Here is a 14,769-nt window from a genome sequence, read left to right as displayed (position 1 = left end):
TAAGATTAAACTATTTTACTATGTCATCATATTTTTTGCGGCTGATATTTTTATTTTTTTTTGTTGCTGCAGTTACTATGTCATCATATCCATCAATGTGATGTAGTCATGAGGTAAATTTTTATTAAATCTTTTGAAATAACTCGTTTAGTTTACACACAAAAAAAGCTCCCATCTTTTTTTAAAAAAAAAACTAAAAAGACATGAAAATTCATCCCTCCTCTCTTTTTATTTATTTTTCTTTACAGTAGAAAGTCCATTTCTTTTCTTCACTTCATCTTCCTCTTCCTCTCCTTGCTCTATTCTCTCCATTGTCCTAAAACTCACCAAGCTCCTTACACGCATGAGTTACACAAGCACAAGGAAGGTACTTTGAGTTGAAAGAAGCAATATTTATCTCTTTAAAAATCTATTTGAAGATCAATGGGATGTGAATTGGGTCAAATATGACTCATTTTGCTTTTTTTTACTAAATTTATATGATTTTTTTTAAAATAACATGTTAAAATAGGTCTCCTTAAATTTAAGTCTATATATGATTTGACTTGTGCAATACGTTAAATTAGATCATATTAACTAAGTTTTGTAAGATCATTTTTTTTAGTCCAACTATTAGGTTTATCTTGTTTTATCAGTTTTAATATTAGTTGATTCACGCGCTAGCTGGATTATATCAAGAGCATCTTTATGTTTAAAATAGTTAAAATTTTAAGATTTCAACTGTTTTTTTAGGGGGGGAATTGTTTGAGAGTGTTTATCTTCTCTTTTTTTTTAATTTCAAGTTCAATGATACTTTTGGTTTTGAATTTAAATTATGTGTGATTTTGATTCTTCAATTTTTTAAACCAATCATTTTCTTGATTTTTGAATTTAAACAAATTCAATTTCTTCATTATTTTTTATTTAAATCCCTTGAATTATCTTTCTACTCAACGTTTTCATGATTGTTCTCAATTAAAATCTCTTAATACTTTTGGTGAAAGCTCATTAATGAAAATATTAAATTTCACTAAAAATATATTAAAAAAAAACACTCAATTTTCCCTCCTGAAATGGTATTTTACAAATTTGTTTAAAGTTTTTCAAATTTCTATAAATTTCCGAGTTCTAAACTTTAAAGTCTTTTCATATAGAAAATCATAAAATCTCAAATGCTTGATAAAAAGGAAATTGAAAGTACTAGATGGGTAAAAAATGGGGGAACCAATTTTATTTGATTTTGTATATATATAACTAGGAGGTGTGATTCCCCTCCCACTCTATGTCCAAGCCAGAGATTTAACCGTAAATTTTGGTTAAGTGATTTAATTATTGAACTACTCGTGCTTATAATTTTTGGTAAATTTATTTGATTTTAAAAATTAATAGACTTAACTTACTAAAAAGAGGCTTAGAAGATTAAAATGTATATAGTCAAAATTAAAAAGGTTAAAATTATAGTTAAACCTTAATTTTGTAATCAATATTTATAAGTGTATTTTGTCTTCTAAAATGTATCTCTCGCTTTAAAAGAGACAAATTATAATTTTAAAGGATAAAATTGATTCTAATAACATTTTTAACCATTTATAAGTGTATTTGGTAAGTCAATTTTAATTAATTTATAATTTATTTAAGAAATTTATAAGGTTGTCTAACTAAAATAAAAAGTATTTTCTGTAAAAAAAAAACGAAATAAACTATTCAGTAACAAATTTACCTCACTAACTTATAATATTTTTTCATATGTTACCTAAGTATATATAGCTTATAAATTATTGTTACTTTCTTTTCTATAAATTTTTACTCTTAACACTTAAACAAAATCCCTCATTTATTACTTTATTTAATAGTATACTATTTATTTTAATAAAATTTATCTTTTATTATCACATTATTATTTTTAAATTGTTTCGGTATTTATACTATTTATTTAAATTTTTATACAAAAATATTTTATTTTTTAGCAGAAATTAAAAGATTTTATATTTTTCAAATAAAAACCTAAAACTATTATTATCCTAATTTTGTGGGGATGTGAATTGTGAGAATCTTTTGCCGTAAATAAGATAGTAGTATTAATTTACAGCATTGTCCATGTATATTCTAACCCGTCTAAAGCACAACCACACTATCATTGAACCAAATCTCTTTCTGAATGAAAGTAAGGAGTAGGTGGAAACTTTCGATCCGACTTCAATGGACAACAATGACACCTCATCGTATCACTACAAGGTTTAATGATCTGATATTTGACTCACTCATTTTAGTTCAAATTTCAAGACTTCAAATACTTGGTCCCTTTCTTGATGTTTAACTACTACATCCCCACAATTATGAGATACCCTTTTCGGTTCTGATGCATGTGTGCGCATGCTAAAAAGCTCAATTTACTCTCTTGCTTTCATGCTATGAAAATGGTGCATAGCTTTACGCTTAATTAGTTTTCACTGCAGGTTCATTTAGAAAGTAAAAGTTTCCGTGTGTCAAGGGCTCCAAGCATTCCTTATGCGCAATAATGAACTAGTACAAAATAAAAGGCAACCTTGATAGCAAAATATTGCTGCTTTTTTGGGAAATCAGAACCCCAAACTTTTCATGAGATGTATAATTAAATCATTTTATTCTGTGGATTCGTTCCATTTCCACGAAAAAGGTTTTCCAAAACTCATAGTGGTGAGTTACAAATCAACTTAAAGTTAGAGTGAGTGCGTGTAAATGCAATCAATGAACAGAAAACAAACAAGATTGCCTTGAGACAAAATCTTTAAGGCAGAAAAGGCCAAAAAGTAAACTATAGAGGGTAGGGTGCTAAGAAAAAATGAGACTATAATTACAAGGAGACAAAAACATCTCCATAGGTTAATTAAAAAATTGGCTTAAAAAATAATGCAGCTATTGCTATATATAAGAGAAGCATATCTTCATTCTTCCTACCTACCACACAGCTTCCGTTCATTTTGCTTGTAGAACATGGCCATTGATGACTACATATAAAGATTTTCAAAAAGTCTGTTCTTTGTGGAAAAAAAAAAAAAAAAACTAGTCCTTGTCACCCCACATGTAAGACTAGGCCTACAGGAATAGGTTTACCAAAGTTAGTTGTCTGCAATAACGTTGTAAGGGCAATTTTCTTATTAAAATGCATTGAATTTCATGAAACAAAATCTAATCCATTTTGAGATATGTTGAATCAATTCTTTGTCAATCTCCTATTTACCAAAAAAATCTTTGTCAATATCCTGATAATTAGTTTTCCACCTTGCACTTCCAAAGTCTATTGATATTTCAAGGTATATAGTATACAGTATTTATTAAAGTTTTTAAAAACTGGTCTCCGACTATAATTTTGGCTGCAACTTTAAGGTTTTTAGGTTGTCCACAATCGCAATGCAATTGTGATTGTGACCATATTTGTCTACAATTTTCTACAATATCAAATAATGTAATGAAAAAGCAATTGCGACTGCTATTTAAAACCTCGTTAATATTAGTGTTTCATTTTGGTGAATGACTACTTGACCCTTTATTCTAGGAAACTCTAAGTTAAATTCATGTGCTGTCACATGGAAGGGAGTTAAAGAAACAGCAGAAAAAGCTTGAATGAAATCAATACGTGGTTAATACAGAATCTTAGCTCAAAGTGAAACAAAAATAGATGGGAAGTGACAAATGCCAAGAGAGAGCACAGAAAGAGGGGAGCATCCTCTTTCATTGGTCAATTTCTTTTGCTGTCATTCAGGAAAGACAAATCCATAAGATGCCTCATTGCCCTCTCTTTGTGCCTTTGTGGAAACTCACACTTCCCTCAACAATGGAAACTTTTTCTGCACTTTCATTTTCATCTTGGACAGAGAGAGGGCTTGGAGAGGTATAGCAGTGTCAATAAAAGAGAAAACAACACTTGAAACAAACTAGTACTTTTGTCATTCTGCAAAGCACCATGAGAACTTTGGGCCACTGCAACCCTTTGGAGAAGAAATTGCCAGTGATAACTAATGTTCATGCAAATAGGTAAAATTATCATAAACCCTCTTCTGAAGGGTGTGGCTGTAATTTGACGCCCTAGACAAGACTTGAAAAAAAAATAATTAAACTCTCCCCATCCTTAACGTCAATGTTGTTGGAGTGCTATCCGGCAATGAAAACCACCTTAAGCACCCCATTCCACAAATCATTAAAGTAAGATGATGATTGATTATGAGTGTCCATCTTCAACTATATATAAATGCTTCCTAGCTTGTGTCAAAAGAGCTACTACACCTTCATCTCTCTATCTCTTCTTTTTCTTCCACTATAACACACACACACACTCACAAATTAATTCAGACATATAGACACCAATGTCTACACTGACCCGTCTTTTTGATCTTCCGGAACAGATATGTTACATACAATGTGGATTCTGTAACACTATTTTAATGGTAATGAACTCTTTGCACTTGTTTGAGTTCATGTGGTTTCTATTTTTTAATTCCACTTTCCGTATTTCATTTTTTTTTCTGTTTTCAATTCAACTATGAGATGCAGGTAAGTGTTCCATGCAGCAGTTTGTCAATGGTGGTGACTGTAAGATGCGGGCACTGCACAAACCTCCTTTCTGTTAATATGTTGAAAGCTTCTTTTATCCCTTTCCACCTCTTAGCATCTCTTAGTCATCTTGAGGTGATAAGTTATTACCTTTCAATTTCTATGTTTATTTCCTTTGTGTTGTTCAAGTGAGTCCAATGACCCACATACTTATTTTTAGTTAGTTTATTTTTAATTTTATCCACAAATGTTAATGGTTAATTTCTCTTAATCACCCAATTAACCTTGTATGTCCTTATTTTTAATTAGGTAGCTAGGTGTTTTTATCATTTATTGGATTTTTAACTCAAAATGCATTTGTGATTGTCTCCGCTCTCCAGCCAAAAGAAAGTAGTCCAGAAGAAGATGCTAACAAGACTTTGAACAGTCACAGTGCATCCATGATGACCTATTCTGATTGTGAGGAAGAGGATATAATTCCAATGAGTCATCATGTTGTGAATAAACGTATGTAAGGCAATAGTTACTTTAAGAATGAGATGAGTTATTATTGAGTTTGAAGCAAGTTTTGTGCACTCATACAGTTTCCTCATAATTTTTTTTTATGCATGGATTGTATACAGCCCCAGAGAAGAGACAGCGAACACCATCAGCTTATAACTGCTTCATCAAGTAATGATTCAATAAACAGGTTTGTATAGAACTAATTAAACTTTTTTGAATTTTAATGAGTATTAGTTTACTGCAGGGAGGAGATTAAAAGGCTAAAGGCTGAAAATCCTGAAATGAGCCACAAGGAAGCTTTTAGTACAGCTGCAAAAAATGTAAAGTCCAATTTTTTAAGTTATTAATTCAACTTATTTACAAATTAGACGGTCTTTAAACTTGTTTGGATACAAGATTAGAAGTGTTCTTGAGAACTTCTCCACTAAAAAAAGTTTTATATTTTTAAGAGAGGAACTCTCAAAAGCACATCTAGCTTATATTCAAATAGACCTTTTATAAGATTGGTAAAATTATTGGATAAAGAAGAAGGTAATTTTCTTAAGTTTTATCTTGAAAATTTTTGTCATTTTCAGTGGGCCAATTTCCCCCAAACTCAGTGGTGCAAAGGAGATGAAGAGAGGTGTAGCCAGACAGAACAACTTGTTGATCTTGACTCACTAGTGGACCCTGCTGATGCTGAGGTAAGAGCATAATTATTTGAATAATTCGGAAATTTCTTTATTTAAGACAGAAGGTTATCTTATAACACAAACAGATTACTGATTAAAACTTGTTATTAGTAGGAGATTCTTTGGTTTGGCACAATTGGAAGATTTAGATATTTTTTTAGACAAAAAATAATCTAATATTTTCTCAAACAAAAAATTATATAAGTTTTATTGAAAATGATAATAACAAATTAAAAATAGTAAAATTTAAAAGGATAAGTAGGTAAAATTAATATCAATTTATTCTTTTTTTATCTTTTACAGTTATTCATATTCATCTTATTAAAAAAATTATCTTGTGGAGACAATATTTATTTTTTATGAGAATAAAAAAATATTTATTCAATATATTCAAATAAAAAAAATTACTTTGTGGAGAAAATTTCCCCCATTACACATAATGTACATCCGCCATTGTTTGGCACCGTGTGCATCTATCTTTAGTATTGCATGTCCCTTTCTTTATATCACAGGAAAAATAGAAGTAGGCTTCATTCATTCAATGGCAAAGACTTATCCTCGTGGTCATGGCCAATCAATGTGACATTGAGACATTAAACCATTATTAGAAATTATTGTAGATTCTAAAAAAATTTAAATTTATAGTCAGTAATAGTATTGCATGTCCCTTTCTTTTATATCACGAGAAAAATAGAAGTAGGCTCCATTCATTAAACCATTATTAGAAATTAGTGTAGATTCTCAAAAAATTATAATCAGTATTTGATGTTGATTAACATGGTGTTCTCAAAAAATGTAGAGCTCCCATTAAAGATTTACTACGTGCTAGAATAATGAGACAAGATGAAATTTGACAAAAGAGGACCTAAAGTAGCAATGACACTAAAAGTAAATAAGACAACCCGGTAACACTAACACAAAATTACAATCTTGGTATTCTTGTAATGTAATGTCTGTAGCTAGTCAATTTCCTGGCACTGCCCTTAATTTGTGTCAACTTTTCTGGAGTAATGTAGATGTACTTCCCATACTACTTTAAGCCTACTCTTCTTTCTATAGTAATTCACCATTGTAATGAGTGTGTCACTTCATGTGTAAAACTTTTTTCAGGTCAATGAAGAAGTTCAAGGTTTCCGTGGAAGAAAGGTGCCAAGAAATTCCATCTTGGAAACGACACAGTTTGAATGAAGAAAGCTCAGCATATGTGACATAACTAGCTATATTACTATTTTCTGTCTTTATGGTTTCCACTAAATCATTTTCCTAATTAAGAAAAGATGCTCTTGGTAATGAAAACGAATTAAGTAGGGTTGAGACTTGAGAGCTGACAATTTGAGACTTTAGGAAGTGCTTTACAATTGATACTTTTATCTGACACCTTTCCTTTCCAGCATACCAGTTCCTTTAACTAGTCTTCAGGACCACAAATGTTCTTTCTTTTGTTTTTATGTTTTTGGTTTTCATAAATGTTCATTTGTTAAGTGTTCCTTGATGTTAATTCTCAAACTCTGTGCATGTTATTAAGGGCAAGGTAACAGATGATGGCTACAGATTTTCGTGATAGATAAACATGCATCACATCATATTACTACAGAATCTGATTTTCTAGTGATTTTAATTCCCTCGAAATTAGGTTCAACCTACTCCTAATTATTAATTTAGGAGCAAGATTATCTTTATCTGTAGTCGCTAGTCACGTAATAGTACACAAAATGCGTTTGGGACAAGTGGAGTAACAATCAATGCATGTGGGATATCAGTTGAAATATGAAAATTTAAGACTTTCTATTATAAATTATGTTCAATGATATGTTACATCAACAACTTTGAGCTGGAAATTTAAGGCTTATAATTTATGGGATATCAATTGAAATTGGTAAATAAAAAAAATCCTTTTATTCAAATTTCTCAACAACTTTTCCTTTCAGCCTTTTCCTCAACAACTTATACAATTAGACTTTGAATGTGCGTTGCACGAGTTTTTTAAAATTATATATATATATTTAGTTTTTTATATAAATAAATACAATAATTTCTAAATATTTTATACAATAATTTGATTAATTATATTTTTAATTGAGTTAATTTTATCTTAAAAATTAAGTATATTAAAATTTATTGTTTTGTTCATTCAAGTAATTATGATAATGCAATATATTTTGAAAAATAAATGTACATAAATAAAATATTCATTTAAATGTTTTTAGTAGTGAAGCAAATATGTAAATATTAAAATTAAAAAATAATGTTAAATACTATATTTTTAATGAACACATGTTTTCTTTAAATTTATTAAGTCTTTTGAATTTCATTATAATTTTTTTTTCTCCAAGTAATAATAGTAATGCAATATCAATATGAAACATAGAAGTTAAAGAATAATAAATTTTATATATATAATATACAATATGTATTTAAATTAGAGTGTACATTTATGATAAAAATTAAAATATTTTTTAAATTTGTTGAAATAGTATGAATTGTATTAAATAGATATGATCGTTGATTATTTTTAAAACTATAATTTTAATTATTTTAAATATATTAGTTTTGTGTAATATTTTTAAAGTTTTGAAATTTTAATTAATTAACCTCACTTTGACATAATATAAATTAAATAATCTCAATTTAATAATAATAATAATAAATATTATTATTATTATTATTATTTATTTTTCCTTAGTTTTAGTTTTATTTTCATTGCATACTAATTTTCAAGTTATTTATAAAAGTAATTATATGTTTCAAATTTTCACCATTCTTTTTGACATATTTAATAACTTATGAAAGATGTCACCAATTATTTTTATTTATTATTAATTTTTAATATGTTATTAACTATTACATTTTATCTTTTTCTTTGTAATAATAATTATATTGTTGCATACATTACCTCTCTCAAATTAATAATATTTAATTGATGTTTATTATCTTTAATGGTTTAAGTGTATAAGGATATTAAATTGTAATTTCTTATGATTGACCTTTATAAATAACGGTTGTATTATTACTATTATTATTGTTATTATTATTATTAATATTATGTAATATTTATTATCAATTTAATTAATTAAATTATTTATTTTAATTTTTAGCATATATTTCAAAACTAAAAAGATTATTATGAAATTGACTGAGTTAATGATAATTATTAAATTATTTACACTGATAGCATGTATTTTAAATAAAATAAATTAGTCAATTGATAGTTAAAAATTATCATTCGACAATTGATTTGAGTAGGAAAAATAAAAATTTGTAAAAGAATTATTTAAAATATGATTGATACAAAAAATAAAAATTATCATAATAATAGAATCTCTTTGTGACTTCTTGAACAAATATAATGTAAAACTAAGATTTCTAATAAGTACAATAGTTACAAAGGAAAAAACATGAAACATATATAGTTACAAAGGAAAAAATATGAAACATATATAAAAAACCTGAACAATAATAATAATTAAAACTTATAATAGCATAACACTAAAACGAAGAAGAAGAAAAAAAACAAACGATTCTTGCAAAGAAAAAAGAAAAAATAATGAAAGATAAAATGAAAGATGATTGATGTAAGAACCTTCTAATAAAAACATGATATTAATTTAAATATTTATTCAATTTCACAAAAATTATTTAAAGAAAAAATTAGACCTAAAATCAAAATATAAATATAAAAAACACTAAAAATAAAAATTTAAACAAACTTAATTTTTTTTATCAATGATGAATATGGATCCACATTATACCTTTCCAATCTAAAAGAGTTAAATTTTTTGTCTTGATGATGGTCGATAACATGTTCAAAGTATCCTTTCATACATAAACATGAAGAATAAAATAAATAATATTATATCAAAGCATATAATAACATAATAATAAAATGAAGAAAAAAAATAGTAGAGTGATACTTGCAAAAAAAATAATGATAAAAGACAAAAAGTAAGATAATATGGTCTTCAATTTTCACTCGTCATTCCTCATAAAATATAATGGATAAATGATTTATATAAAAACTTTTTAATAAAAACATGACATTGATTTAAATGTTTATTCAATCTCACAAAAATCATTCAAAGAAACAGTTAGACATAAAATTAAAATATAAATATAAGTAATATTAAAAAAAATTTAAACACATAAATTTTCATCAATTATGAATATAGATAGAAAGCACACTGGAAAGAAATTGAGCGGATGTTTACAATTCTTTGAAATAAATTTTATATAGAAAATGAAATCACCAATTTGATAATAAATGTGAAAACGGTAATATAGCTTTAATCATAATCAATTACTATAAATATTATTAATTTTAAAAATAATTTTATTATTAAAAGCTTTAAATGATAGTAAATTTTTATAAAGAACCAATTAAAAAAGGCAAGAAATAAATAATATATTATACTATTTTAATATATAATAGTAATAATGTCTACTAATTTATTATATACAATAATAATGTCTTAGACAATTTTAATATATATTATTTTACTGTATATAATATTATAAATATTTTTAGTTATTTTGTGAAATATATATTTTAATGTACCTTATTTTTCAAAAAAATAAAATTAAGCATAGTCAAATATTATTTAATTTACTATTGATGTGAAAATTATTATTTAAAATAATATCAAAATTATATAATTATGGTTAATATATTTAAAAGACTATGGATGAATTTAATTGAAAATTATATTTCACAATTAAGTTAACTTGAAATTTAGATTTATTTATTTGTTTATTTATTTTACATAAAATTCAATCTTAAAACTCATTCATGTATATATAATGAATTCCTATCCATCTTTTTTAATATGCCCTTAAATCTTATTGGTATTCATTGTGTAACTTCAATGTGGTATTAGAATAATCTAAAATATAATTAATTTTTTTAATCATTGAACAAAGAATTATTTTAGAAAATATAATTTAAAATTGAAAATAATTTTAACTTTATCATACCATAAATTTTGTAACATATTTTTACATGTAGCTATTTTTATATAAAAGAGAAGTTAGTAATATTTATTATTTAATTATTACATTTATATATTTTTTTAAAAATATTTTATAAAATAAAATTTACAATAAAAATAATATAAAAATTCTTATATTTATATTAACTATTAGTCTTCTATAATTAATTTATATTTATCTAATTAGTTCTAATTTAAGTAATTAACATTGAATATAACTATTAATAGTTTTTTTAATTATATATATATATCTAATTTGTATATTTTTTTATTTTCATATTATTTTATAAATTTAAAGTCGTCAATTTAATTTATTATTTTTTCATAAATATATTTTAAAATAACTAATTATAAAAATAAATAAATTTGTGCATAAATAATAATATTAAATTAGTGTAAATTTTTATATTTATTTTAATTAATAATTTTTCCTTCATATTAATTGAATATGTAAAATTAAATATTACAAATTATTTAAATTATTATTAATGTGAAAAATTATTGATTTTATTAAAATATATCAACGACTATTAATTACACCACTTTGAATTAATATAGTGACATAAAATTTAAAATCCTTTCATTTTTTCAAATAATTAATTGACATGATAATATAATATTAAAAAAGTCAACTTATGCTCTTTTTCAAAATTTTACTAAAGTAACAGCATGATATTGACGAGTTCAACTTTTATATATTATAAATAGATAGATATTTTTTTGGTAATTTATTATGCAAATGCAAATTCTCTAATCCTATTAGTTTGAGAATAAAACCCACATATTTAATGAAAGTCACATAAGCTTCATCCAATGAAAATATATAAAAATGAATGTGTTACGTAAACTTCCAAGAATGTGAAGATGGTTTTTTAACATGGAGAAACTAGTGTAAAACACGAAAGGACGATAAACCAAAAGTGGGGAATAACCGTGAATTTTTTATGTGCCAATTGAACAGTATAAAATTGCTAACTTGTATGTATCACTTTTTATAGGCTTTAGAAATCAGCGTTGTCAATGATGGATGGCGTAATAATGAAATATGGCAACAGGCTAAAATTCCATTACAGCCTATGACACCGCATATGGCAACAGGCTAAAATTCCATTACAGCCTATGACACCGCCATAGCAGGCCTCCCTTCACAAATTGCCTATGGCAGTTGGCAAATAATCTGCCATGCCGAATCATGCTAAATCTTAATTAATATTTAATGATGACATTTAATTTTAAAAATCATGAAAATTATATAATTTAAAAAGAACAGCAAAGAAACAGCATGACAAGGGATAACAGAAAAGTCATATCCCTATATCCTCCTATTACCTTTTATGATAAATATTAAATAAAAAGTAAAAACATTTATTGTCCTGGAAGTATAAAACATATTTAAAACTTACCATAAAAAGTAGGAGGAGGATTTGCAGGAAAATATAGTAGAAGGATTAAGAATTATTCATATGCATTGTACAATTTAAATTACAACAAGCAGAGTAAGTCAGGTAGCAATATTCCTAATATAAATTAAGGACATGCATTGGTGTCAATGTCGACATTCTAAAACAATCAGATTTTTAAAAATACCAGTCAGATTATTCAAAAGTTTGGTCTGTCATATCATATCATTATATGAGATATTAACATAAGCTGTGTCTTTTCATAGCTCCTCAGAACTGATAACAAACACACTTGACCTGAACCAGCACACAAACATGACCTGCTTGTACCAAAGCAATTCATAAAAGAAAAGAAAAATTGATGCATTGCCATAGGGCATGGAATACAACAGAAGCATCTTGGTCATCTGTTATTCCTCAAGCCTTCTTCTTAATTGAGATCAGACTTGTCCAAAGCTGCAACCAAAAGTATAATTAGTTAAGACAGAATGATATTAGAAAATTCACACAGAAAAAGAACAATAGAAAGAACAAAACTTACTATTGTAATTGAGCAACTTCTCAATGAGATCAACGTGGGTCATAAGCATGCGCCTACAACAATACCGAACCAGTCCCAATGCATCCAGTGCATCTCTGGAATCCATTATTATGTTAATACACCAATATTAAAACTGATATTAGGGAATCAAGTGTATACACAAAATAGTAGCCTATATCCCATAAGAATTGAAAATATTTTATTAATCTTAAAAAAATAATTGAAAAAAGAAACCAAAAGAGACAGAGAGAGGGTTTAGGGTACAGACCCTTCACTGTAATCTGCCTGGAGAAGGTCCAAATAGGTATCCCATTTGTTTCCAATTACCTAAATCGGAGAAAAGGAATGAAATTAAGAACTAATTCAACAAAACCCTAAAAGTGTAAAAGAGGCCCAAACTTATTTATTTATAATTCAGCGCGAATAGAGTGAAAAGAGGAAGAAAGAGAGTAAATGGGAATACCTTTCCACAGGTAAAACAACGAACGGGGATGATCATCTTCTCCCTCTTCTCAGCTCAGTACTCACAACAAAACCACGCCCTTCTTTATATTGTTTTTTAAGATGTAAGAAAAGAATTAACAGAGAAGAAGAAAGAAGCGAAGAAAATGACGAAATAGAAAGAAGATAACCGAACTCACTCTAATAAATGTGCTTGCGGCCGTTGAGGTTATTTCATGAACAAACCGGCTTTGAAGATCTTTGCTATTCACAACTAAATGGGCCGCTTCATGACCCCAGGGTAGCCCACAGTAGGCAGCTTAACTTTTTTGGACTCTTCCATAAGGGGATTAGTCTTCCATTCTGCACTGCACTAAGCAATTAAAGTCAAATAACTAAATTATCCTTCACTTAAAATTGAATACACCCGTCCCATTCCCTCTCCCAACTAAATTATCCTTCACTTAAAATTGAATACACCCTTCTCATTCCCTCTCTCATAACACAACATTCATTTATGGATTCCTGTTGTGCCACTACAAGTCTCTCTTTAGTTCATCTTCACCATTATATGATGTTGCATCTCGTTGTTGTCGTCATTATTCCTATCTCTCCAAATGTATGTTTGTTTTTTAATACGTTAAACCTATATGGATTACTAATCCGTATAATCCATATGAAACATGGATTGTCAATTCGTACCATCCTTACGGATTGTCAATCTATATAAGTTATATGAATTCTCAATCCTTATTTTTGTTTATTTTCAATTATTTAATAGTTTTTTATTATTTAAAAATCAATATTTAAATTTTGTTGTTATTTAATTATTTTATAAATAAGTATTGTTGTTTATTTTAAATATTTTTTATTTAATTAACTATTTTTGTTTAGTTTAATTTATTTTTTAAAAAAATTGTTATTTAATAAATAATTCATTTAATAATTTTGTTTATTTAAAAATGAATGTATAATTTTTTTGTTATTTTATTATTTTATAAATAACTATTTTAATACATTTATATATTTAAAATAGTTATTTATAAAAATTTTAAATAACAAAAATTCCAAATTTGCATAATGTATGTATTTTAGAATTTAGTTAAATAAAAAAGGTAATCTTGTATATGACAAATGTCTTTATTAATATATTTTTATAAATATTATTACATTAATAGTATTAAATATTTATATAAATAGTGTTTGGAATTATAAAAATGAATTTCTTCATTTATTTATAAATATTTAAAAGTATTAAACTAGTTATTTATAAAATAATGAAATAGTTATTTATTAGAAAAAAAATATATACTTTCATTTTGATCATATATTTTAGTTTGTTAGAATTTGTGATGTGAAGTATAAAAATTTTTAAAAAATGAATTTCTACATTGGTTTATGAATATATAAAAGTATTAAATTAGTTATTTATAAAGTAATTAAATATTTATTTATAAATTATTTTAAATTAAATTGTAGTTTGATTTTGATGATGCATTTTACTTTGCTACATTAATCATTTAATGTTAATTTAAATTTTTTTATTACATTTGTTAAAATATACTACATTTAATAATACTGTAGGATTTTAAAAGATTTATTAGTGAGTTTGTTAGTTAGTTTTTGAGTAATATAATAAAAAAGATTGTTATGAAATATGAAACTCAATTACTTGAATGATGACATTAATTGATATTAATGCGTAAATTTGTAGATTATGG

The 14,769-nt window shown here is 26.0% G+C and overlaps 2 protein-coding genes across 4 annotated transcripts; one reads left to right on the top strand and one right to left on the bottom strand.

Annotated features, from left to right (window-relative positions):
- Window positions 1–4,122: 4,122 nt before the first annotated feature.
- On the top strand, window positions 4,123–7,176 carry LOC114415256 (axial regulator YABBY 4-like). The gene is made up of 7 exons (XM_028379859.1): window positions 4,123–4,403; window positions 4,510–4,644; window positions 4,890–5,016; window positions 5,133–5,181; window positions 5,258–5,333; window positions 5,589–5,696; window positions 6,795–7,176. The coding sequence occupies exons 1-7, from the start codon at window positions 4,323–4,325 to the stop codon at window positions 6,870–6,872; spliced, it is 654 nt and encodes a 217-aa protein (XP_028235660.1). The 5' UTR covers window positions 4,123–4,322; the 3' UTR covers window positions 6,873–7,176.
- Window positions 7,177–12,206: 5,030 nt separating this feature from the next.
- LOC114415255 (DNA-directed RNA polymerase subunit 10-like protein) lies at window positions 12,207–13,371 on the bottom strand. Of its 3 annotated transcripts, none has more exons than XM_028379857.1 (5): window positions 13,249–13,371; window positions 13,071–13,152; window positions 12,876–12,934; window positions 12,608–12,702; window positions 12,207–12,522 (listed from the first exon to the last, which is right to left on the bottom strand). In XM_028379857.1, the coding sequence occupies exons 2-5, from the start codon at window positions 13,104–13,106 to the stop codon at window positions 12,497–12,499; spliced, it is 216 nt and encodes a 71-aa protein (XP_028235658.1). In that variant the 5' UTR covers window positions 13,107–13,152; window positions 13,249–13,371; the 3' UTR covers window positions 12,207–12,496. The 3 variants fall into 3 exon arrangements, with proteins under 3 accessions (XP_028235658.1, XP_028235659.1, XP_028235656.1); XM_028379858.1 differs by having other exon boundaries at window positions 13,071–13,149; window positions 13,249–13,368; XM_028379855.1 differs by having other exon boundaries at window positions 13,071–13,268.
- Window positions 13,372–14,769: the final 1,398 nt, after the last annotated feature.

This window comes from Glycine soja, chromosome 6, assembly GCF_004193775.1.
Source record: "Glycine soja cultivar W05 chromosome 6, ASM419377v2, whole genome shotgun sequence".
Lineage (NCBI taxonomy): Eukaryota > Viridiplantae > Streptophyta > Magnoliopsida > Fabales > Fabaceae > Glycine > Glycine soja.
This window is presented reverse-complemented; position numbering and strand designations above follow the sequence as displayed.